Source organism: Salmo trutta, unplaced genomic scaffold (assembly GCF_901001165.1).
Source record: "Salmo trutta unplaced genomic scaffold, fSalTru1.1, whole genome shotgun sequence".
In the NCBI taxonomy this organism is placed as follows: Eukaryota; Metazoa; Chordata; class Actinopteri; order Salmoniformes; family Salmonidae; genus Salmo; species Salmo trutta.
In genome coordinates, this window is record NW_021823423.1 from 1,019,234 (window position 1) to 1,046,638 (window position 27,405).

At 47.8% G+C, this 27,405-nt stretch overlaps 1 protein-coding gene across 2 annotated transcripts in view; it reads left to right on the forward strand.

Annotated features, from left to right (window-relative positions):
- LOC115190915 (collagen alpha-1(XIV) chain) overlaps positions 1-27,405 on the forward strand; it is a 214,877-nt gene that overhangs the window by 24,352 nt on the left and 163,120 nt on the right. For both annotated transcript variants that reach the window (XM_029748950.1, XM_029748951.1), the window contains exons 4-5: positions 5,226-5,369; positions 6,929-7,027. In XM_029748950.1, coding sequence (XP_029604810.1) covers positions 5,226-5,369; positions 6,929-7,027 — 243 coding nt within the window. The remainder of the gene's footprint in view (positions 1-5,225; positions 5,370-6,928; positions 7,028-27,405) is intronic.

The following is a 27,405-nucleotide window of genomic DNA, read 5'->3' on the forward strand; positions in this document are numbered from 1 at the left end:
TCATTTCTGTCGGCCTGCATTGATCGGCACGAGGGGACTTTCAATCATCTGGTTGCTAGATGTGTTTTTGAGATCAAAGCAAGCCGTGTTTGCACATTTGTTGATTTATAGTTGCTAGGGAGTTATTTGCCTGTTTCTAGCAGATTTTTGGTCAGCATGGTGTGCATCACCTGGGTGTGTGGCAGTGGGCCATTGAGAGAGAGAGAGAGAGAGAGAGAGAGAGAGAGAGAGAGAGAGAGAGAGAGAGAGAGAGAGAGAGAGAGAGAGAGAGAGAGAGAGAGAGAGAGAGAGAGAGAGAGAGAGAGATTTCCTTAATATTAGACATTGCACACCAGCTGTTATTGACAAATAGGCATGTGAATAACAGGGATGTTGGGCCTGGTCTCGGAGAACCAGTATATCCTTTGTGTCGGACTCATTAAAGAAAAAATCTTTGTCCAGTTCGAGGTGAGTAATCACTGCTCTGATATCCAGAATGTCTTTTCAGTCATAAAAGACGGTAGCAGCAACATTATGTACAGAATAAGTTACAAACAATGCAAAATAAAACAATAATCTAATTGGGTGGCCAGCCCTCTTCCTGTAGAGACCAGGAGAGATACTGGGTGTGCAGGGTGGCCAGCCCTCCTCCTGTAGAGACCAGGAGAGATACTGGGTGTGCATGGTGGCCAGTCCTCCTCCTGGAGAGACCAGGAGAGATACTGGGTGTGCAGGGTGGCCAGCCCTGCTCCTGGAGAGACCAGGAGAGATACTGGGTGTGCAGGGTGGCCAGCCCTCCTCCTGTAGAGACCAGGAGAGATACTGGGTGTGCAGGGTGGCCAGCCCTCCTCCTGTAGAGACCAGGAGAGATACTGGGTGTGCAGGGTGGCCAGCCCTCCTCCTGGAGAGACCAGGATAGATACTGGGTGTGCAGGGTGGCCAGCCCTCCTCCTGGAGAGACCAGGAGAGATACTGGGTGTGCAGGGTGGCCAGCCCTCCTCCTAAATATTATGTCCTACATGTCTGAAGGACAGGTGGCTAAAAATGTTAGTGTCAAGCACTGGGTTTGTATCAACCATCAGCCTGCCTGGTCTCCTGTTGAGCTCTCTGTCTCTGGGTCTAATTAGGTATAATCCTCCCCCTGTTGAGCTCTGTGTCTCTGGGTCTAATTAGGTATAATACTACTCCTGTTGAGCTCTCTGTCTCTGGGTCTAATTAGGTATAATCCTCCCCCTGGTAGAGCGTGGTGTTTGCAACACCAGGGTTGTGGGTTCGATTCCCACGGGGGGCCAGCACAGAAACAAACAAAAAAAAAATGTATGATTTGTATGAAATGTATGCATTCACTACTGTAAGTCGCTCTGGATAAGAGCGTCTGCTAAATGACTAAAATGTAAAAAAATGTATAATACTACTCCTGTTGAGCTCTCTGGGTCTAATTAGGTATAATACTACTCCTGTTGAGCTCTCTGTCTCTGGGTCTAATTAGGTATAATACTACTCCTGTTGAGCTATCTGTCTCTGGGTCTAATTAGGTATAATACTACTCCTGTTGAGCTCTGTGTCTCTGGGTCTAATTAGGTATAATACTACTCCTGTTGAGCTCTCTGTCTCTGGGTCTAATTAGGTATAATACTACTCCTGTTGAGCTCTCTGTCTCTGGGTCTAATTAGGTATAATACTACTCCTGTTGAGCTCTGTGTCTCTGGGTCTAATTAGGTATAATACTACTCCTGTTGAGCTCTGTGTCTCTGTGTCTAATTAGGTATAATACTACTCCTGTTGAGCTCTCTGTCTCTGGGTCTAATTAGGTATAATACTACTCCTGTTCAGACCACTCACCTAACCCAGTGTCCACTGTTTATCATACTGACTGGGAGAGAGACCATTCTCCGAGCCCAGTGTCCACTGTTTATCATACTGACTGGGAGAGAGACCATTCTCCTAGCCCAGTGTCCACTGTTTATCACACTGACTGGGAGAGAGACCATTCTCCGAGCCCAGTGTCCACTGTTTATCATACTGACTGGGAGAGAAACCATTCTCCTAGCCCAGTGTCCACTGTTTATCACACTGACTGGGAGAGAGACCATTCTCCTAGCCCAGTGTCCACTGTTTATCACACTGACTGGGAGAGAGACCATTCTTCTAGCCCAGTGTCCATATTAGGAAGGTGTTCTTAATATTTTGTACTCTCAGTGTATTTTGACACATTGGTTATGGTTACATTATAATGATTTCCTTTTGTCAATTGTTTGATACAAAGGTTATATTAGACTGATTTCCATTTCCAGAACTTCTAATACCCTTTAATTAAAAGTGCAATTTCTCTGATCTTGATCGTGTTGTTTCCTGCTGGTGCTTCAGCATTAACAGTAATCTGCTAAGTCATCACTTCTAAATTCTAGGACCATCCCATAAATCTCCCTCCTCTGTTCTCTCTTTCTCTCTGTCTCTTTCTCCTTTTCTCTCTCTCCATCACTCTCTCTAACTCTCTCTGTTCACCCCCCTCTCTCTATCTCTCTCTCTGTCTCCCTCCTTTTCTCTCTCTCCATCACTCTCTCTAACTCTCTCTCTTCACTACCCTCTCTATCTCTCTCTCTGTCTCTCTCCTTTTCTCTCGCGCTCCTCCTCTCCCTCAATCTCTCTCTCTCTCTTTCTTCACCCCCCACTACTCTCTCTCTATCTTCCCCCGATCTCTTCTCTCTCCCTCTCCATCTCCCCCCCGATCTCCTCTCTCTCGCTCCCTCTCCATCTCCCTCCTCCCTCTCTCTCCCTCTCCATCTCTCCCTCTACCCCCTCTCTGTCTCCCTCTCCCCCCTCTCTCTCTCCCACTCCATCTCCCCCCTCTCTCGCTCCCTCTCCCCCCACTCTGTCTCCCTCTCCCCCTCTCTCTCTCCCTCTCCCCCCGATCTCCCCCTCTCCTCGTTTAACACATCCATACCCATCCTTCGTCAGTGTTCTGTGTGAAAGTGCTGCTGATTAAGCACAGTTAGTCTCTTCCTATTGATCGCTCAGGCCTGTAGGATTTAAATCATCCTAATTGGTCAATAATGTGAACTGCTGAAGCTCTGAGCTATTTTACTGCTGAGGGAACTGAACGTGGAGCCGTACGTGCGGCATGTGGAGAGAAGAAGAGGACGAGGAGATGAGAGGAGTGAAGAGGAGGGAAGAGAGGAGGAGAAGAGAAGATAAAAGGGGACAGGACAGGAGGAGAGAGGAGAGGTCCTGAAATCAAGCCCCAGCATGTTGGCTGACTGGCAAATAAGCTGGTTTATGCAAATTAAGTTTGACTAAACAAATGGAAAACAATTTACTCTTAAAGGCACTTACTCAAAATGGGTTAACTGACTAAATGGATCTGAAATGATTCAGCTTTGTCTGGATTTGTGGTTGACCACGATTCACCTGAATATGCCGGGTGAAAGAAAACCTCTCGGTTAAATTCACCTGAATATGACGGTGAAGGAAAACGTCACGGTTAAATTCACCTGAATATGACGGTGAAGGAAAACGTCTGGGTTAAATTCACCTGAATATGACGGTGAAGGAAAACGTCTCGGTTAAATTCACCTGAATATGACGGTGAAGGAAAACGTCTCGGTTAAATTCACCTGAATATGACGGTGAAGGAAAACGTCTCGGTTAAATTCACCTGAATATGACGGTGAAGGAAAACGTCTCGGTTAAATTCACCTGAATATGACGGTGAAGGAAAACGTCTGGGTTAAATTCACCTGAATATGACGGGTGAAGGAAAATGTCTCGGTTAAATTCACCTGAATATGACGGTGAAGGAAAACGTCTCGGTTAAATTCACCTGAATATGACGGTGAAGGAAAACGTCTCGGTTAAATTCACCTGAATATGACGGTGAAGGAAAACGTCTCGGTTAAATTCACCTGAATATGACGGTGAAGGAAAACGTCTGGGTTAAATTCACCTGAATAGGACGGGTGAAGGAAAACGTCTCGGTTAAATTCACCTGAATATGACGGTGAAGGAAAACGTCTCGGTTAAATTCACCTGAATATGACGGTGAAGGAAAACCTCTCGGTTAAATTCACCTGAATATGATGGGTGAAGGAAAACGTCTCGGTTAAATTCACTTGAATATGACGGTGAAGGAAAACCTCTCGGTTAAATTCACCTGAATATGACGGTGAAGGAAAACGTCTCGGTTAAATTCACCTGAATATGACGGTGAAGGAAAACGTCTCGGTTAAATTCACCTGAATATGACGGTGAAGGAAAAGGTCTCGGTTAAATTCACTTGAATATGACGGTGAAGGAAAACCTCTCGGTTAAATTCACCTGAATATGACGGTGAAGGAAAACGTCTCGTTTCAATAAAGAAGTCACAGTTAGACCATTTGGAATTTCTGATATTTGTTGGTTTGCATTCGTAGTAGATAATGGGCAGAACCTCAGGGCAGAAAGATCCAGAGCCCAAATGTTTAAAAGATCAGATTGTGTAAAATATGTGTCTCATATGTACCTGTCCTTAAGCTTTAGAGACAATGCTGAGGTGTGCAACTTGAGCTGTGAGGGATCACTTATGGTTGTCACACACACACACACACACACACACACACACACACACACACACACACACACACACACACACACACACACACACACACACACACACACACACACACACACACACACACCCTACTACCTCCACAAGAATCCTCATAGCACTGCTTCCCACAACAGCCTGGACATTGAGACTCCTGGAAAAGCTTGAATGGGAAATTGATGCATTGGAATGCTTATCTGAGTCTACATCCAAAATGGCACCCTCTTCCCTTTATAGTGCACTACATTTGACCTATGGTGCACTATATAGGGCAGGGTTCCTCAACACCTGGTTTTATTTGGCCAACCAGGTCTTTTTTATTTGTATTTTACATGTTCTATTGTGGGATATAAAATACTGCAAAATTCAGCTCCAAGTGATTTTAATTTTGGAGAAGTCCAAGTATTCCCACGCATAACAGAGACATGTAATCATATACAAATGTAAGCAAGGTTTGAAGTGATTATGTGTTAGTCAAACATATCTGGGGTCACATTAGTTTGGGCTTCCTGCGGTCAATTTGCAGTCTAGAAATTATTTGTAATTATGTTCTGACCCCCATACCATCTGCTCATCTAGTTGATGATCCTGATATAGGGAATAGGATGGCATTTTGGACGCACACTAGGTCCCCACCCTGATTTCTCTCTCCAATCTCCAACAGGCAAAGAGAAAAAGGAGCTGCGCGTTTCGAAGGGGGATAATAAAGTGGTGATACAGGACTTTGATGCCATGAAGGAGTACCACGTCAGGGTTCTAGCTGTGAGAGGGAACCAGCAGAGCAGAGCACTACAAGGGAAGTATGCAGGTATGTATCAGTCTGATTCTATGTCATTTTGTTCCATTCATACAATGCAGGTATGTAACAGACTGTCACGGCTGTCGTAAGAACAGGACCAAGGCGCAGCGTGTGTTCCACATCTTTATTCCAAAGGGAAACTTCAAGCAAAAACAAATAAATCAAATAAACAAACTAAACGTGAATTCGTGGTGCACAGGCACAAACACAAAACAATATCCCACAAACACAGGTGGGAAAAATAGCTACTTAAATATGATCCCCAATTAGAGACAACGATTACCAGCTGCCTCTAATTGGGAATCATACAAAACACCAACCTAGAAAATATAAACTAGAACACAACATAGAAATATTAACCTAGACTACCTCCTAGTCACGCCCTGACCTACTACACCATAGAGAAACAAGTGCTCTCTATGGTCAGGGCGTGACAGACTGGTTCTGTGTCCTTTTGTTCCACTAATTTCTGAATAGTAAAATTACTTTAGATAGAAACCTCACATTCATAGCATTGCTTTTGAAGAAAGAGCATTCTTATACAACAGTAAAAACACAAAAAAATGAAAATACATATTCTGGAATGAATAAGTAGCTTTTTATACAGTCAATAACATGTCAATGCCCTCCTCCCCAAATCCTGAGGTTCTATCTGAAACCTGACAGAGGCTCTACTAAAGCAGATTCCATTGAATGCTGTCTGACTGGCCTGGCATCGTGACTTTCTGTGCTGTGAGGGGGGAGGAGGAGTGGTTGGTGAAAGAGCAGAGAACCTTCAGGTTTTTAATGGATCTCTTCACTGTAAGGTTTGGGTCTCTGCCCTATAGAGTAAATGAGGGTTTTAATGGATCTCTTCACTGTAAGGTTTGGGTCTCTGCCCTATAGAGTGAATGAGGGTTTTAATGGATCTCTTCACTGTAAGGTTTGGGTCTCTGCCCTATAGAGTAAATGAGGGTTTTAATGGATCTCTTCACAGTAAGGTTTGGGTCTCTGCCCTATAGAGTAAATGAGGGTTTTAATGGATCTCTTCACTGTAAGGTTTGGGTCTCTGCCCTATAGAGTAAATGAGGGTTTTAATGGATCTCTTCACTGTAAGGTTTGGGTCTCTGCCCTATAGAGTGAATGAGGGTTTTAATGGATCTCTTCACTGTAAGGTTTGGGTCTCTGCCCTATAGAGTGAATGAGGGTTTTAATGGATCTCTTCACTGTAAGGTTTGGGTCTCTGCCCTATAGAGTGAATGAGGGTTTTAATGGATCTCTTCACAGTAAGGTTTGGGTCTCTGCCCTATAGAGTGAATGAGGGTTTTAATGGATCTCTTCACTGTAAGGTTTGGGTCTCTGCCCTATAGAGTGAATGAGGGTTTTAATGGATCTCTTCACTGTAAGGTTTGGGTCTCTGCCCTATAGAGTGAATGAGGGTTTTAATGGATCTCTTCACTGTAAGGTTTGGGTCTCTGCCCTATAGAGTGAATGAGGGTTTTAATGGATCTCTTCACAGTAAGGTTTGGGTCTCTGCCCTATAGAGTGAATGAGGGTTTTCATGTATTTCTCTACTCTCTGTGCCTCAGCTGAAGACCTGGAGGGTGAGGGAGGAGAGGGTGAGAGCACATTGCCTCTGAGACTTGATGACACCGGAGGGACTGAGGAGATCAACGAGATATCTGGAGGTAAGACTGACTGGATGGATACCTGGTCTGACTGACTGGCTGTTTAGCTAGATGGCTGGTGGTCTGGCTGGTTGCCTGGTTTGGCTGGCTGTCACTAAACTGTTAATGTCACTGCGAGACAGTGGGTAAATGACTCAATATGATGCAGTCTCTCTCTCTCTCTCTCTCTCGCTCTCTCGCTCTCTCTCTCTCTCTCGCTCTCTCGCTCTCTCTCTCTCTCTCTCTCTCTCTCTCTCTCTCTCTCTCTCTCTCTCTCCCCAAGCTGGCTATGAATATCTGTCTGGTTGTTCGGTTGGCAGACGAAATGCTCCTTTTTATCACTGTGAAATATTTGACCCTCTTTTCCATTAAATGTGAGAATAGGACGGAATGCCTTCGCTTTGGTCTTTATGGGTTCTAGAATGTTGGCAGTGTTCTATTTAACTCTGATCTGTTTAGCATAATATGCAGGTTGGCTGGATGAACGAGGAGGGACCAGGGTTCTAATCTAGCCAGAAAGACACAACAATTTCGATGTGGCAGGCAGACTCTTCAAATTGTACTGGTGATTATGTGTTATTATAATGATTGTTTTTAAAGTATTGAAAGTCATTCCCTCTGACATTTCTGCTGTTACTCAGATCATGGCGTATACAGAGAGGTCCATGTTATTATAGGGTACGAATGGAATGTGGGTTTGTGGTTTGAGGTCACTACTCAGTAAGGGGGCAAGTGATTTGGGGTGTTGTTTGAACGTCTGTGGTATTATCGTTGGAGGAATAACCGTCTGTATCCATCACTATGTTAAATGTTGAGTTATTTTCAGAAGCTAACGGCTGTACTGCTCAGTAAAGTTCTAGACCAGGGGTGTTACAACCTGAGTCTGGACGGCAGGACAACTGTCTGTCCCAGGTCTAAATCAGTCCTTGATTAGAGGGGAAGAGTTTAACATCAGCAGTGGAACTGGCTTCAGGTCCAGATTTTCTGTTCTGTCCTGCCTTCAACAGTGAGTTGGACTGGGCTGTTGGCTGATGACTCTACCACTAGATCCCAACAGTGAGTTGGACTGGTCTGTTGGCTGATGACTACCACTAGATCCCAACAGTGAGTTGGACTGGCCTGTTGGCTGATGACTCTACCACTAGATCCCAACAGTGAGTTGGACTGGCCTGTTGGCTGATGACTCTACCACTAGATCCCAACAGTGAGTTGGACTGGCCTGTTGGCTGATGACTCTACCACTAGATCCCAACAGTGAGTTGGACTGGCCTGTTGGCTGATGACTCTACCACTAGATCCCAACAGTGAGTTGGACTGGCCTGTTGGCTGATGACTCTACCACTAGATCCCAACAGTGAGTTGGACTGGCCTGTTGGCTGATGACTCTACCACTAGATCCCAACAGTGAGTTGGACTGGCCTGTTGGCTGATGACTCTACCACTAGATCCCAACAGTGAGTTGGACTGGCCTGTTGGCTGATGACTCTACCACTAGATCCCAACAGTGAGTTGGACTGGCCTGTTGGCTGATGACTCTACCACTAGATCCCAACAGTGAGTTGGACTGGCCTGTTGGCTGATGACTCTACCACTAGATCCCAACAGTGAGTTGGACTGGCCTGTTGGCTGATGACTCTACCACTAGATCCCAAAAGTGAGTTGGACTGGCCTGTTGGCTGATGACTCTACCACTAGATCCCAACAGTGAGTTGGACTGGCCTGTTGGCTGATGACTCTACCACTAGATCCCAACAGTGAGTTGGACTGGGCTGTTGGCTGATGACTCTACCACTAGATCCCAACAGTGAGTTGGACTAGCCTGTTGGCTGATATGCTCTACCACTAGATCCCAACAGTGAGTTGGACTGGCCTGTTGGCTGATGACTCTACCACTAGATCCTATAAAAGGAACAGGGTACCATTTGGGACGGGGACATTCTCTTCCCTTTGACGTCTCCCCTGGGACGGTGGCCAAACTGAATGCCTGATATAAACGACATCAGAAGGACCTGAATCATATGAAAACTCTTCAATGGGGGAGAAAAACCTCTAAAGGTGCGCTTGATTATTTTCCACCACGGCCGGTAGATATGCTTCTCAACTGTGCATCAAATAGGATCATTAGCTAAGGTTGATGGTGAGTTGTTTATGATGCATTCCTCTGTTCAAACTGAGATGTATATTATTAACAGAGAGCAGGTTTAGGTGTACATCTCTACAAGATATCAAATAGGACCCAGTCACCTTGACATGGCTCAGGACTTGTTGTTGTGTGTCTGTGAAGACAGACAGGAAGGAAGGATGATTATCTGAGAGGGTAGAGGGATGAGAGAGTGTAGAGGGATGAGAGAGTGTAGAGGGATGAGAGAGGGTAGAGGGATGAGAGAGGGTAGAGGGATGAGAGAGGGTAGAGGGATGAGAGAGGGATGAGAGAGGGTAGAGGGATGAGAGAGGGTACAGGGATGAGAGAGGGTAGAGGGATGAGAGAGGTTAGAGGGATGAGAGAGGGTAGAGGGATGAGAGAGGGTAGAGGGATGAGAGAGGGTAGAGGGATGAGAGAGGGTAGAGGGATGAGAGAGGGTAGAGGGTAGAGGGATGAGAGAGGGATGAGAGAGGGTAGAGGGATGAGAGAGGGTAGAGGGATGAGAGAGGGTAGAGGGATGAGAGAGGGTAGAGGGATGAGAGAGAGAAGAGGGATGAGAGAGGGTAGAGGGATGAGAGAGGGTAGAGGGATGAGAGAGGGTAGAGGGATGAGAGAGAAGAGAGAGGGTAGAGGGATGAGAGAGGGTAGAGGGATGAGAGAGGGTAGAGGGATGAGAGAGGGTAGAGGGATGAGAGAGGGTAGAGGGATGAGAGAGGATGAGAGAGAGAGAGGGTAGAGGGATGAGAGAGAGAGAGGGTAGAGGGATGAGAGAGGGTAGAGGGATGAGAGAGGGTAGAGGGATGAGAGAGGGTAGAGGGAAGAGAGAGAGAAGAGAGGGTAGAGGGATGAGAGGGTAGAGGGATGAGAGGGTAGAGGGATGAGAGGGTAGAGGGATGAGAGAGGGTAGAGGGATGAGAGAGGGTAGAGGGATGAGAGAGGGTAGAGGGATGAGAGAGGGTAGAGGGATGAGAGAGAGAAGAGAGGGTAGAGGGATGAGAGAGGGTAGAGGGATGAGAGAGGGTAGAGGGATGAGAGAGGGTAGAGGGATGAGAGAGAGAAGAGAGGGTAGAGGGATGAGAGGGTAGAGGGATGAGAGGGTAGAGGGATGAGAGGGTAGAGGGATGAGAGAGGGTAGAGGATGAGAGAGGGGTAGAGGGATGAGAGGGTAGAGGGATGAGAGAGGGTAGAGGGATGAGAGAGGTAGAGGGATGAGAGAGGGTAGAGGGAAGAGAGAGGGTAGAGGGATGAGAGAGGGTAGAGGGATGAGAGAGGGAAGAGAGGGTAGAGGGATGAGAGAGGGTAGAGAGAGAGGTGTAACATCCTATCCTAACATCTCCAAAGCAATTGATTTGAGACCCCAGGCTCAAAGCTAGTTAAAACTGCTCTGGGCAGGCTAACACACACACACACACACACACACACACACACACACACACACACACAAACACACACACACACACACACACACACACACACACACACACACACACACAGAGTAGCTAGTTAAAGCTGCCTCGGAGCAGGTCTTTGTCTGGGCCTGCAGTAAAACCCTTCAGGGGTCAGAGGTCGTGGCAGTCACATATTACCCAGCTATTAGAACGCTGGGTAATAGCAGAGGACAGAGAGGCCTGATAACGGGGCTGTGCTGGGCTGACACTCTGGAGGCCAGAACACTAGAGGTCCAGAGTGGAGGGAGGGATGAATTTCAGCTTCCGGAAAATACGTATTTTTCAATATCCGGAAAAGATGCCTTTTCAGCGTACTGGAAAATACGTCTTCTTGACATCTTTTCAATGTCATTTTGCTTACTGGGACTATTATAGTTTTGCGGGGGCGGCAGAACAGCAAGGACCCGCCCTGACTGAAGGGAAAATTCTTAAAAGTTCTCTGGTCTCATGACCTAACAAGTGGACTGGCAGACTGTGAGAGATAGAAAAAAATAGAAGATTTGGCATGGGTCCCCAGATCCTCAAAAAGTTCTACAGCTGCACCATCGAGAGCATCCTGACCGGTTGCATCACCGCCTGGTATGGCAACTGAGAGAGAGAGAGAGACAGTGAGCCAGAGAGCCAGTGAGCTAGAGACAGGGAGACAGTGAGCCAGAAAGACAGTCAATCTGAAAGACAGTAAGCCAGAGAGACAGTGGGCCAGAGAGACAGTGAGCCAGAGAGACAGTGAGCCAGTGACCCAGAGGCAGAGAGCCAGTGAGCCAGAGAGACAGTTATCTGGAGGCAGAAAGACAGTTAGCCAGTGAGGCAGAGAGCCAGTGAGCCAGAGAGCCAGAGAGCCAGAGAGCCAGAGAGACAGTGAGCCAGTGAGCCAGAGACAGAGAGACAGAGAGACAGAGAGACAGAGAGACAGAGAGACAGTGAGCCAGTGAGCCAGTGAGCCAGAGGCAGAGAGCCAGTGAGCCAGAGGCAGAGAGCCAGTGAGCCAGAGGCAGAGAGCCAGTGAGCCAGAGGCAGAGAGCCAGTGAGCCAGTGAGCCAGAGCCAGTGAGCCAGAGCCAGTGAGCCAGAGACAGTGAGCCAGAGACAGTGAGCCAGAGACAGTGAGCCAGAGGCAGAGAGCCAGTGAGCCAGAGGTAGAGAGCCAGTGGTAGAGAGCCAGTGAGCCAAAGGCAGACAGCCAGAGACAGTGAGAATGCTAAGGTCTCACATGAAACGCGCTAGGGGTGTGACGATGACATTTTGGGTAACTATTAATGTCATGGAAATAGCCATGGTTATTGTCATCATTTAATTTTCCTTTTCACACACACACAGGAAAGTCTGGAGCTGATAGAGAGAGATGGCTGTTCCTCAGTCAGAGGAAAGGCTGGAGCTGATAGAGAGAGGTGGCTGTTCCTCAGTCAGAGGAAAGGCTGGAGCTGATAGAGAGAGATGGCTGTTCCTCAGTCAGAGGAAAGGCTGGAGCTGATAGAGAGAGGTGGCTGTTCCTCAGTCAGAGGAAAGGCTGGAGCTGATAGAGAGAGATGGCTGTTCCTCAGTCAGAGGAAAGGCTGGAGCTGATAGAGAGAGATGGCTGCTCCTCAGTCAGAGGAAAGGCTGGAGCTGATAGAGAGAGGTGGCTGTTCCTCAGTCAGAGGAAAGGCTGGAGCTGATAGAGAGAGATGGCTGTTCCTCAGTCAGAGGAAAGGCTGGAGCTGATAGAGAGAGGTGGCTGTTCCTCAGTCAGAGGAAAGGCTGGAGCTGATAGAGAGAGGTGGCTGTTCCTCAGTCAGAGGAAAGTCTGGAGCTGATAGAGAGAGGTGGCTGTTCCTCAGTCAGAGGAAAGGCTGGAGCTGATAGAGAGAGATGGCTGTTCCTCAGTCAGAGGAAAGGCTGGAGCTGATAGAGAGAGATGGCTGCTCCTCAGTCAGAGGAAAGGCTGGAGCTGATAGAGAGAGGTGGCTGTTCCTCAGTCAGAGGAAAGGCTGGAGCTGATAGAGAGAGGTGGCTGTTCCTCAGTCAGAGGAAAGGCTGGAGCTGATAGAGAGAGATGGCTGTTCCTCAGTCAGAGGAAAGGCTGGAGCTGATAGAGAGAGATGGCTGTTCCTCAGTCAGAGGAAAGGCTGGAGCTGATAGAGAGAGGTGGCTGTTCCTCAGTCAGAGGAAAGGCTGGAGCTGATAGAGAGAGGTGGCTGTTCCTCAGTCAGAGGAAAGGCTGGAGCTGATAGAGAGAGGTGGCTGTTCCTCAGTCAGAGGAAAGGCTGGAGCTGATAGAGAGAGGTGGCTGTTCCTCAGTCAGAGGAAAGGCTGGAGCTGATAGAGAGAGGTGGCTGTTCCTCAGTCAGAGGAAAGGCTGGAGCTGATAGAGAGAGATGGCTGTTCCTCAGTCAGAGGAAAGGCTGGAGCTGATAGAGAGAGGTGGCTGTTCCTCAGTCAGAGGAAAGGCTGGAGCTGATAGAGAGAGGTGGCTGTTCCTCAGTCAGAGGAAAGGCTGGAGCTGATAGAGAGAGATGGCTGTTCCTCAGTCAGAGGAAAGGCTGGAGCTGATAGAGAGAGGTGGCTGTTCCTCAGTCAGAGGAAAGGCTGGAGCTGATAGAGAGAGGTGGCTGTTCCTCAGTCAGAGGAAAGGCTGGAGCTGATAGAGAGAAGTGGCTGCTCCTCAGAGAGACTGTATAGAGATTATCTGCATCCCAAATGGCACCCTATTCCCTATATAGTGCACTACTTTTGACCAGATCCCTATGGGCCCTGGTCAGAAATAGTCCACAACAAAATGAAAATGGAGCCATTTGGACCGGTGCCATTGAGTTCTCCTGGGTGACATTGCATCTGATCCGACCAGGAAGAGGACACTGCCTTGTCCCTTCACCCACAGATAGTCCTGGCCTGGCTGGCCTGCTGGCTGATATAGACATGGAATAATAATGTGGGATTTACACCACAGCAAGGTAATCATATAGCTGCATTCACATCAGATGGGTGTCTGGTCACTGTGGTGTCAGATTACACATTATTGATGATGATGATGTTCTGAATGTATTAGGATTGGTTTGTCATCATTGTGGGCATACATGAGATAGTTGTACACTTTATCCCTGAGGTTGGAATGGAATAATATAGGAATGTACTGTAGCCTCTATAGCTCCTTACCAAGGCTGTGAGTCATGTGTTAAATTATAGCTGCGGTACAGCACTTTTACCAGTACTTCCTTCTTCCTACACTGACATTCAGATTCAAGTGTTTGTTCGAGATTTTATTTCATCCCTGTGGGAACAAAAGTCTTGAAATGCCCTCTTAATCTCCATCTGATTGAACAACAGAGTGTTCTGAGTTTAGTTTCAGTGCAGATTAAGTCAGAGTGTTGGCAGCACTCCACACTGTAATCACTAACACCATATGGCAAACACAACCACAACTCACGAGTCCCAGATCTACAGTCCATACCCAGTACTGAACCAGCATTATCAGTTACAACATGTTGTTGATGTAGCTGTACTATTTCATTAACATTGTTGTAACAGAGTTATACTGCCATATATATTAAGCATTGTTGTAACAGAGTTATACTGCCATATATATTAAGCATTGTTGTAACAGAGTTATACTGCCATATATATTAAGCATTGTTGTAACAGAGTTGTACTGCCATATATATTAAGCATTGTTGTAACAGAGTTATACTGCCATATATATTACACATTGTAGTAGTAAGGATTGTTGCCTTGAGGGGTGACTACAAACCAAATGGAAGCTGGGAAGTTGTTATTCTGGTCATTGATTGCGTTTCTTTCAAATTGAATGCAATTATAAATGATTGTGATATTGAGATGCAGAACTGTACATCTCAAGCCCTGACAACATATTTATTGATTTGGATGAGAGGTAAAGCTACTCCCTGTTCTGTTTGTCTGTTGCAACCTGAATGACAGAAATCATGTGGTAATCTAGTTTTTAGCAGCGAGCTGAAACTTTTCTCCGTTGAAATATTGAATGAAATACCCACCCGGATGTAGCTTCTCCAACATCCAACAAATCACTTCTGATGTACCGTGCTAATGTTGTTCCACTGTCAATGGAACAGGAAGCAAAAATATCCTTCTCCATGATCTATCATGTGGAAACTCTTCTAACCCTTATGGATAGTAGTTCTACAGCTGTGGAGCTAACTAGGTGTTTAGGGCTTCCTAAACACATGACTCCATCCATTAATGAGGACATAGAGATCTAATAGATGACTCCATAATGACCTCTTTCCTTAACTCCACACACACACACACACACACACACACACACACACACACACACACACACACACACACACACACACACACACACACACACACACACACACACACACACACACACACAGTTGATGGGGGATAGGGTGGATTGTTGAGACAGAGGGCGATGGTTTCTTCTCCACATCCATCAGTAGCAGTGTGTGTGGGGAGGACAGAGAAACCTGTAGAGGCTCTTATATTTATAGCCCAGTTTATTTCTAACATGATCATTTATTTAGTCTCTCACTGATCATGAATTGTCTCTGACAGCTAACCACAGCCCAGCTCAGGGTTTAACCAGCCTTCTGAGAGCTAACCACAGCCCAGCTCAGGGTTTAAACAGCCTTCTGAGAGCTAACCACAGCCCAGCTCAGGGTTTAACCAGCCTTCTGAGAGCTAACCACAGCCCAGCTCAGGGTTTAAACAGCCTTCTGAGAGCTAACCACAGCCCAGCTCAGGGTTTAACCAGCCTTCTGAGAGCTAACCACAGCCCAGCTCAGGGTTTAAACAGCCTTCTGAGAGCTAACCACAGCCCAGCTCAGGGTTTAACCAGCCTTCTGAGAGCTAACCACAGCCCAGCTCAGGGTTTAAACAGCGTTCAGACAGCTAACCACAGCCCAGCTCAGGGTTAGCTTGGACCCTGGCCCAGCTCGTACCCTGGCCGTGGGTAGTGCATTACAAAGGGAATAAGGTAGGACGCAGACCATAGCAACGTGACAGGAACACTATATATGTGATGGGACTGAGATTGATGAGGCTACAGAGAGAGAGAGGAGTCTGATGAGGCTACAGAGAGAGAGAGAGGAGTCTGATGAGTCTACAGAGAGAGAGGAGTCTGAGGCTACAGAGAGAGAGAGGAGTCTGATGAGGCTACAGAGAGAGAGAGAGGAGTCTGTTGAGGCTACAGAGAGAGAGGAGTCTGATGAGTCTACAGAGAGAGAGGAGTCTGAGGCTACAGAGAGAGAGAGAGGAGTCTGATGAGGCTACAGAGAGAGAGAGAGGAGTCTGATGAGGCTACAGAGAGAGAGAGAAGAGTCTGATGAGGCTACAGAGAGAGAGGAGTCTGAGGCTACAGAGAGAGAGGAGTCTAAGGCTACAGAGAGAGAGAGAGGAGTCTGATGAGGCTACAGAGAGAGAGAAAGGAGTCACAATATCTGCCATTTCATTTCCAGCAGTATTTCCCCAGTATGTCTGTTGGGTGTGCACATTTGTCTATCATTCACTTTGTGTAGCCAGTTAGCGATCATGATAACTGTCTTCTGGGTAGACAGAAGACAAGATGGCGCCAGAAGAAATGGCAGCTGTTATACAGGCGCCCAACCAACTGTGCTATTATGTGGTTTTTCATGTTATTTATAACTTATTTTGTTCATAATGTTTCTGCCACCGTATCTTACGGCAAAAAAGAGCTTCTGGATATCAGGACAGTGATCACTCACCTCGGATTAGATTTTTTCTACAAAAAGCAGGATGCACAGGATGTACTTCAGACACCCGACAAGGCCTACATCCCCGTTATTAACAGGAGAAAGAGACGCAGGTATAGAGGACACAGGACGGGGTGCCTCGTAAGGATCCGCCAACAGCGAGTGAGAAATCTGCCCTTACCATCAGATTACTTGCCAATGTACAATCATTGGACAATAAATTAGATGAGGTACGATCACGAATATCCTACCAACTGGACATCAAAAACGGTAATATCTTATGTTTCACCCAATCGTGGCTGAATGACAACATGGATAACATTCAGCTGGCAGGGTAAGATGAGGGGGGGGGCAGGCAGTCTGTGTATATTTGTTAACAACTGCTGGTGCACGAAATCTAAGGAAGTCTCTAGATTTTACTCGCCTAAAGTAGAGAATCACACTATTTGCCAAGATAGTTTTCATCTATATTTTTCGTGGCTGTTTATTTACCCCCACAGACGGATGCTGGCACTAAGACCGCACTCAGTCAGCTGTATAAGGAAATAAACAAACAGGAAACCACTCACCCAGAGGCGGCGCTCCTAGTGGCCGGGGACTTTAATGCAGGGAAACTTAAATCATTTTCACCTAATTTCTATCAACATGTACTCCACACACAGAGACACGTACAAAGCTCCCCCTCGCCCTCCATTTGGTAAATCTGACCATAATTCTATCCTCCTGATTCCTGCTTACAAGCAAAAATTAAAGTAAGAAGCACCAGTGACTCAGTCTATAAAAAAGTTGTTAGATGATGCAGATGCTAAGCTACCGGACTGTTTTGCTGTCACAGACTGGAATATGTTCCGGGATTCTTCCGATGTCATTGAGGAGTACACCACATCAGTCACTGGCTTTATCAATAAGTGCATCGATGACGTCGTCCCCACAGTGACTGCACATACATACCCCAAACAGAAGCCATGGATTACAGGCAACATTCGCACTGAGCTAAAGGGTAGAGCTTCAGCTTTCAAGGTGCGGGACTCTAACCCGGAAGCTTATAAGAAATCCTGCTATGCCCTGCGACAAACCATCAAACAGGCAAAGCGCCAATACAGGACTAAGATTGAATCGTACTACACCGCCTCCGACGCTCGTCGGATGTGGCAGGGCCTGCAAACTATTACAGACTATAAAGGGAAGCACAGCCGCGAGGAGCCCAGTGACACGAGCCTACTAGATGAGCCAAATCACTTCTATGCTTGCAATCCACGAGGTTCTGCAGGCCCCCCACCCGACGCCTATAGTCCAGGATGGAACGTATTGTGTACGCCGGGGCTCCCTCGATGTCCAGGGGGGGGCGGAGGGACCTCCCGCACCTCAACGTCCTGCAGTGGACCAGCTATCACCAGCCTGAGAAGAGACACATGAAACGAGGGGTTAATACGATAGTAAGGGGGAGCTGTAACCTGTAACACACCTCGTTTATTCTCCTCAGGACTTTAAATGGCCCCACAAACCGCGGGCCCAGCTTCCGGCAGGGCAGGCGGAGGGGCAGGTTTCGGGTTGAGAGCCAGACCCGGTTCCCCGGCGCGAACACGGGAGCCTCACTGCGGTGGCGATCAGCGCTCTCCTTCTGCCGCCCACCGGCCCATTTAAGGGATTCCTGGACGGCTCTCCAGGTCTCCTTTGAGCTCTGCACCCATTCTTCCACCGCAGGAGCCTCGGTCTGGCTCTGATGCCATGGTACCAGGACCGGCTGGTAACCCAACACGCACTGAAACGGCTACAGGTTCGTGGAGGAGTGGCGGAGTGAATTTTCAGCCATCTCGGCCCATGGGACGAACCTCGCCCACTCTCCTGGCCGGTCCTGGCAATATGACTGCAGAAACCTGCCCACGAAGACGTGTGTAAACAGGGCCTCCGCGGTCTGTAAGGCCGTAGGAAGACCGGGCAAAGGGAGGAGACGGCAGGGCTTAGATAACTGATCCACAACAACCGGGATTGTGGTGTTCCCCTGTGACGGAGGAAGATCGGTGAGGAAGTCCACCGACAGGTGGGACCAAGGCCGCTGTGGAACGGGGAGGGGCTGTAACTTCCCTCTAGGCAGGTGTCTAGGAGCCTTACACTGGGTGCACACCGAGCAGGAGGAGACATAAACCCTCACGTCCCTTGCCAACGTGGGCCACCAGTACTTCCCTCTAAGACCCCGCACCGTCCTATCAATACCCGGATGACCAGAGGAGGGTAGCGTGTGAGCCCACCTGATCAATCTATCGCGAACACCAAGTGGGACGTACCTCCGACCAGCTGGACACTGTGGTATAGTAGGTTCTAACCTTGATGCCCGCTCGATGTCCGCGTCCACCTCCCATACCACCGGTGCCACCAGACAAGAGGCCGGAAGTATGGGGTTGGGATCGATGAACCGCTCCTCGGTATCATAGAGACGGGACAGTGCGTCGGCCTTAGCATTACGGGAACCTGGTCTATATGAGATGGTGAAACAGAATCTGGTGAAAAACATCGCCCTCCTTGCCTGACGAGGATTCAGTGTCCTCGCCGCCCGGATGTACTCCAGATTACGGTGGTCAATCCAGATGAGAAAAGAGTGTTGCGCCCCCTCAAGCCAATGTCTCCACACCTTCAGAGCTTTTACCACAGCCAGCAACTCTCTGTCCCCCACATCCTAGTTTCGCTCCGCCGGACTGAGCTTCCTTGAAAAGAAAGCGCAGGGGCGAAGCATAAGGGGCATGCCCGAGCGCTGTGATAGCACGGCTGCAACACCAGCCTCGAACGCGTCCACCTCCACTATGAATGGCAAAGAGGGATCCGGATGCGCCAACACGGGAGCATCGGTAAACAGAGCCTTCAGACGACCAAAAGCTCTGTCCTCCTACGCCGTCCACCGCAAACGCACCGGCCCCCCCTTCAGCAGTGAGGTAATGGGAGCAGCCACCTACCCAAAACCCCGGATAAACCTCCGGTAGTAATTGGCAAACCCTAAAAACCGCTGCACCTCCTTTACCGTGGTCGGAGTCGGTCAATTACGCACGACCGCAATGCAGTCACACTCCATCACCACCCCAGATGTGGAAATGCGATACCCCAGGAAACAGACCGCTTGTTTGGAAAACACACATTTCTCGGCCTTGACATATAGGTCATGCTCCAACAGTCGCCCAAGTAGCCTGCGCACCAGAGACACATGCGCGGCGTGTGTAGCGGAATAGATCAGAATGTCATCGATGTACACCACCACACCCTGCCCGTGCAGGTCCCTGAGAATCTCGTCTACAAAGGATTGGAAAACGGCTGGAGCATTCTTCAACCCATATGGCATGACGAGGTACTTATAATGGCCAGATGTGGTACTAAACGCGGTTTTCCACTCATCTCCCTCTCGGATAGGCACCAAGTTATACGCGCTCCTGAGATCCAGTTTTGTGAAAAAGCGTGCTCCGTGAAATGACTCCACCGCCGTGGCGATGAGAGGTAGCGGGTAACTGAACCCCACTGTGATGGAATTTAGACCTCTATAGTCAATGCACGGACGCAGACCTCCCTCCTTCTTCACAAAAAAGAAACTCGAGGAGGCGGGTGACGTGGATGGCCGAATGTATCCCTGTCTCAGAGATTCGGTGACATATGTCTCCATAGCCACCGTCTCCTCCTGTGACAGGGGATACACGTGACTCCTTGGAAGTGCAGCGTTAACCTGGAGGTTTATCGATAGCCAAATCAGCATATTCGGGGGGAATGCGCACGGCGGAGACTTGGTCCGGACTCTCCACCATCATCGCACCGATGGAAACTCCCACACACCTACCTGAGCACTCCTCTGACCACCCCTTAAGAGCCCCCTGTCTCCACGAAATTTTGGGATTGTGATAAGCCAACCAGGGAATCCCCAGCGCCACTGGGAACGCAGGAGAATCAATGAGGAAGAAACTAATCCGCTCCTCATGACCCCCCCGCGTTACCATGTCCAGTGGAACCGTGGCCTCCCTGACCAGCCCTGATCTGAGTGGTCGACTATCTAGGGCGTGCACGGGGAAGGGTTGGTCCAACTGAACCAAGGGGATCCCTAACTTACTCGCAAACCCACGGTCCATAAAACTCCCTGCTGCGCCTTAATCTACTAGCGCCTTATGCTGGGAATGAGGGGAAAACTCAGGAAAAGAAACCAACACATACATATGGCCAACAGGGAGATCTGGGTGAGCCTGGTGCGGACTCACCTGAGGTGTCCGAGTAGTGCTCTGCCTGCCCTCTCAACTCCCAGACGAGCTCCTCCAGCACCGGTCAGCAGTGTGCCCTCTCCGACCACAACTGGTGCAGGAGGAGGCTCCTCCTCCAGTCGACCTAGCTGCAGCACCCCCCAACTCCATGGGCGTCAGAGCAGGAGTGCTGGGAGGTGGAACGAACAGGACCCGATCAGGACGCCCACGAGCAGCCAGCAAGTTGTCCAATCTGATGGACATGTCTATCAGTTGGTCTAGAGTGAGGGTGGTGTCTCGACAAGCTAGCTCCCTGCGGACGTCCTCTCGTAGGCTGCACCTATAATGGTCCATCAGGTCCCTGTCATTCCACCCCGCGCCAGGGTCCGGAACTCCAGCGCGAAGTCCTGTGCACTCCTCGTCTCCTGCCTCAGATGAAACAGACGTTCACCTGCCGCTCTGCCCTCCGGTGGATGGTCGAACACAGCCCGGAAGAGGCGGGTGAACTCTGGGTAATGGTCCCTCGCCATTACCCAGACCCTCCCAGACCGCGTTGGCCCACTCCAGGGCTTTACCCGAAAGGCAGGAGACGAGAACGTTAACGCTCTCCTCTCCCGAGGGAGTCGGGTGAACGGTCGCCAGGTAAAGCTCCAACTGGAGCAGGAACCCCTTACACCCGGCAGCCATCCCATCGTACTCCCTCGGGAGCGCGAGCCGAATCCCGCTGGGGCTGGGCGTCGTCGGAGAGGGTGGTGGTGCAGGCTGGAGAGTGGCTGAAGACGGGGTAGGGAGACCGCTCCTCTCCCATCTCTCCATTCTCGCCAACACTTGATCCATAGCCGTCCCCAGACGGTGGAGAACGGCTGTATGCTGGAGGACACGCTCCTCCATGGACGGGGAGGGCGCGTCCGCTCCTGCTGACTCCATGTTTTCGGTGCGGGATTCTGTCAAAGCTCCCTAGGAGAAGGGGGTGTGAAGTCAGGCGCAGGAGAGTAAATAATGTAGAGACGGCGTTTATTCAAGAGTCCATTATTAGCACAGGCACAGGACCAAATACAGCTGCCCACTAAATGATCCGGAACACAGTCCAGAAAAATACACCTGTCTAAACTAACAAAATAAAACGCAACCCAAACCAACGACAGGTACACAAACAATCCCGCATTAAACCACACTGGTAGGGTGAGATTAAATACCCCACTAATGAACCTAAACTCGACACAGGTGAAACACAAGACAGACAAAACCAAACGAAAAGGGATCGGTGGCAGCTAGTAGACCGGCGACGCCGAGCGCCGCCCGAACAGGGAGAGGAGCCACCTGTTGTATTCGGAGCGTATGACAAATAAACTTTCATGACTTATGTAGAAGCCAAAACATCGCTAGACCAGCACATTCCTCTCTCGCAAAATGCGCAATTTAAAGGGGTATTAGACAAAAAATGTGATTTAATCATTGACGTGGACTCAGAACATTGACGTGGAATCAGAACATTGACGTGGACTCAGAACATTGATGTGCAATCAGAACATTGACGTGGACTCAGAACATTGACGTGGACTCAGAACATTGACGTGGACTCAGAACACTGACGTGGACTCAGAACATTGACGTGGACTCAGAACATTGACGTGGACTCAGAACATTGACGTGGACTCAGAACACTGACGTGGACTCAGAACATTGACGTGGACTCAGAACATTGACGTGGACTCAGAACATTGACGTGGAATCAGAACATTGACGTGGACTTAGAACACTGACGTGGACTCAGAACATTGACGTGGACTCAGAACATTGACGTGGACTCAGAACATTGACGTGGACTCAGAACACTGACGTGGAATCAGAACATTGACGTGGACTCAGAACATTGACGTGGACTCAGAACATTGACGTGGACTCAGAACACTAACGTGGACTCAGAACATTGACGTGGACTCAGAACATTGACGTGGAATCAGAACATTGACGTGGAATCAGAACATTGACGTGGACTCAGAACATTGACGTGGACTCAGAACATTGACGTGGAATCAGAACACTGACGTGGAATCAGAACACTGACGTGGACTCAGAACATTGACGTGGAATCAGAACATTGACGTGGAATCAGAACATTGACGTGGAATCAGAACACTGACGTGGAATCAGAACATTGACGTGGAATCAGAACACTGACGTGGAATCAGAACATTGACGTGGAATCAGAACAATCCATTTCATTGTTTCTCTGTTGTCACAGGCCGGCTCATAGCCTGTGGCCAAAATGAGGGGACACGAACAGGTATAGGCCAATCAAAAAGGTTCTTTATTATAAACCAAAAATGATTAACTTTAAACAAAGAAAAAGAAATGAGGTGTGGAAATGTCATAATGTAGGGTGTATGTAAAGTGCAGGGATGCATGAATCTGTGTGTGTGAACATGACTGAGTGGAAACTACATAAAACTACAAAGGAACAAACAAAACAGGATCATACCTGGAGGAGCAGAGAGAGAGAGAGAAGAGCGGTTAGTGAAGCAGTTTAAATACCAGGTGGCTCCAATCACTAACGACCCTCCTCTGCCTGCAGGAGGAACCGCCCCTGCACTGCAGAGGAGGGGCCGTGACACTATAAATACATGTAACTATGAGAGTGAAAAACTGAAAGAAATCCAAAACCAGGAGCAAATAAAACCTAGAAAACAGAATTCTGGAGAAAACACAAAGAGAGAGCTTATTTTAAAGCTAAGGAAAAATGTATCAGTAACACGCCACGTTTCATCATTTAACAGTAGTTCTCATGGTAGAAAAGGTTGGAGATCCTGACCTAGATATGCTGTGTTTCATCAGGTTGGAGAACCCTGACCTAGATATGCTGTGTTTCATCAGGTTGGAGAACCCTGACCTAGATATGCTGTGTTTCATCAGGTTGGAGAACCCTGACCTAGATATGCTGTGTTTCATCAGGTTGGAGAACCCTGACCTAGATATGCTGTGTTTCATCAGGTTGGAGAACCCTGACCTAGATATGCTGGGTTTCATCAGGTTGGAGAACCCTGACCTAGATATGCTGGGTTTCATCAGGTTGGAGAACCCTGACCTAGATATGCTGGGTTTCATCAGGTTGGAGAACCCTGACCTAGATATGCTGTGTTTCATCAGGTTGGAGAACCCTGCCCTAGATATGCTGTGTTTCATCAGGTTGGAGAACCCTGACCTAGATATGCTGGGTTTCATCAGGTTGGAGAACCCTGACCTAGATATGCTGGGTTTCATCAGGTTGGAGAACCCTGACCTAGATATGCTGTGTTTCATCAGGTTGGAGAACCCTGACCTAGATATGTTGTGTTTCATCAGGTTGGAGAACCCTGACCTAGATATGCTGTGTTTCATCAGGTTGGAGAACCCTGACCTAGATATGTTGTGTTTCATCAGGTTGGAGAACCTGCCCTAGATATGCTGTGTTTCATCAGGTTGGAGAACCCTGACCTAGATATGCTGGGTTTCATCAGGTTGGAGAACCCTGACCTAGATATGCTGTGTTTCATCAGGTTGGAGAACCCTGACCTAGATATGTTGTGTTTCATCAGGTTGGAGAACCCTGACCTAGATATGCTGTGTTTCATCAGGTTGGAGAACCCTGACCTAGATATGTTGTGTTTCATCAGGTTGGAGAACCCTGCCCTAGATATGCTGTGTTTCATCAGGTTGGAGAACCCTGACCTAGATATGTTGTGTGTATCTACTGATAAATAGGCTGTGACATTTGAAATGTATGTAGTTCTGTCTTTGAGCTGTTCTTGTCTGTTAATGTTCTGTATTATATCATGTTTCATGTTCTGTGTGGACCCCAGGAAGACTAGTTGCTGCTATCGTAACAGCTAATTGGGATCCTCATAAATTACCTTCATCTGTCCATGATGAGGAATGGGTTGCATCCCAAATAGAACCCTAGTCCCCTGCACACTGCACTCATTTTGACCAGGGCCCATTAGGGCTGGTCAAAAGTATTGCACTATACAGAGAACAGGGTACCATTTGGGATGCATCCCATGGAGGCCGGGTGAAGGTGAGGGTGCAGGCTTGATTTTGGGCAGATTTTTTGTGATGGTTGTTATCTTGCCATTCTGTGTACAAGGACTCATTAACACAGAGGTCAATTAGAATCATCGTTTAGATTGAGATTCCCCCCCGTCCTTCTCCTTCCCCCTCTTCATGTTCTCTCCTTCTGTTAAGCCTCCCTGTCTCGAGTGTTCTGAACCAAACCGTTTAAGAAATACAGAGCAGAAACTCTGCTTCAGTTATTACTGATTACAGGAAATGACAATTTAAGGTGGCTCCCTATCTCTTCTGATATTTAACACGTTCTCTCCTGTTCAGTTTTGTGTTTTGTTTTCCCCTGCTTTAGCTATCTGGAAGGTTTGTATGATGAATAGAACGTTTTTTTTTTTAAATCTAATGTAAATACACTTCAAAAGTGGCAAAATACATTGGGCAATCAGTTTTTTTGATCATATTTCTAACATATATCAGGTTCCTGCTACTTCACTCTGTAAATATTTAAGTAGGACATGCATTGACTGAGAACTGAGTTTCCCCCTCAACCAGCAATCCTTTACCACACCTTACTGTGGGGTGTTAACTAGCTCTGTATGGGATTACACTGGAGCCACAGAATGAGGAGATTCAGCTCTGTAACTGTAGAAGTGCAAACGATGCATTTGAAGGGTGTGTGTGTGTGTCTGCGTGTGTGTGTGTGTGTGGGGGGGGGGGGGTCTATCCAGGGTGTCTATGGGAAAATCAAAAGAAATCAGCCAAGACCTCAGAAAAAAAATTGTAGACCTCCACAAGTCTGGTTCATCCTTGGGAGCAATTTCCAAATGCCTGAAGGTACCACGTTCATCTGTACAAACAATAGTATGCAAGTATAGACACCATGGGACCACGCAGCCGTCATACCGCTCAGGAAGGAGACGTGTTCTGTCTCCTAGAGATGAACGTACTTTGGTGTGAAAAGTGCAAATCAATCCCAGAACAACAGCAAAGGACCTTGTGAAGATGCTGGAGGAAACAGGTACAAAAGTATCTATATCCACAGTAAAACGAGTCCTATATCGACATAACCTGAAAGGTCGCTCAGCAAGGAAGAAGCCACTGCTCCAAAACTGCCTTAAAAAAGCCAGACTACGGTTTGCACCTGCACATGGGGACAAAGATCATACTTTTTGGAGAAATGTCCGCTGATCTGATGAAACAAAAATAGAACTGTTTGGCCATAATGACCATTGTTATGTTTGGAGGAAAGGGGGAGGCTTGCAAGCCGAAGAACACCATCCCAACCGTGAAGCACGGGGGTGGCAGCATCATGTTGTGGCGGTGCTTTGCTGCAGGAGGGACTGGTGTACTTCACAAAATAGATAGCATCATGAGGCACGAAAATTATGTGGATATATTGAAGCAATATCTCAAGACATCAGTCAGGAAGTTAAAGATTGGTCGCAAATGGGTCTTCCAAATGGACAATGACCCCAAGCATACTTCCAAAGTTGTGGCAAAATGGCTTAAGGACAACAAAGTCAAGGTATTGGAGTGGCCATCACAAAGCCCTGACCTCAATCCTATAGAAAATGTGTGGGCAGAACTGAAAAAGCTTGTGTGAGCAAGGAGGCCTACAAACCTGACTCAGTTACACCAGCTCTGTCAGGAGGAATGGGCCAACATTCACCCAAATTATTGTGGGAAGCTTGCGGAAGGCTACCCAAAACATTTGACCCAAGTTAAACAATTTGAAGGCAATGCTACCAAATACTAATTGAGTGTATGTAAACTTCTGACCCACTGGGAATGTGATGAAAGAAATAAAAGCTGAAATAAATTATTCTCTCTACTATTAGTCTGACATTTCACATTCTTAAAATAAAGTGGTGATCCTTGCTGACCTAAAACAGCGAATTGTTACTAGGATTAAATGTCAGGAATTGTGAAAAACTGAGTTGAAATGTATTTGGCTAAGGTGTATGTAAACTTCTGACTTCAACTGTATATGTCTAAATCTCTTCCTCTGCCTTTCTGCTTACATGTCTGGGTCTGGTCTGTGTCTGGTTCTGTGTCTGGTTCTGTGTCTGTGTCTGTGTCTGTGTCTGGGTCTGTGTCTGGGTCTGGGTCTGTGTCTGGGTCTGGGTCTGTGTCTGGTTCCGGGTCTGTGTCTGGTCTGGTTCTGTGTCTGTGTCTGTGTCTGTGTCTGTGTCTGTGTCTGGTTCCGGGTCTGTGTCTGGTCTGTGTCTGTGTCTGTGTCTGGTTCTGTGTCTGGGTCTGGTCTGGGTCTGTGTCTGTGTCTGTGTCTGGGTCTGGGTCTGGTCTGGGTCTGTGTCTGGGTCTGGGTCTGTGTGCTCGCTGGAGTGAAAAAATAACAAATGCCAACTGTAGTTTTGTTCATAATGAACGACAAGCTGGAAATGGTGGGTGAGACGGCAGAACTGTCCCAGGGCATTCATCTGACTCCCAACCAACTCAACCCCAGACCTCTGGATGGGAGTCATTCATCTGACTCCCAGTTACAAATTACTATATAGTCAATCTGATCCACAGTTAAATGGAGGTCACCCATAAATCATTCTAGTGTGTCTGGGAGAAAATGTTGTTGATAAAATGAACTGGTAGGGAAAGAAAAAAAAACTGCATCTCAAATGGCACCCTATTCTCTTTATAGTGCACTACTTTTGAACAGAGCCCATAGGGATATGCAGGACCCATAGGGATCAGGTCAAAAGTAGTGCTTTATATAGGGAACAGGGTGCCATTTGGGATGTATCCTCACAGTGGAATGCCCTAAAACACATTAACTGGTAGTGGGTCCCTCCTCTCGCAGAGAAAACGTGCTATCGATGAATTCTCCGGGTTTAACAATCATTTAGCGTCTACAAATGTAC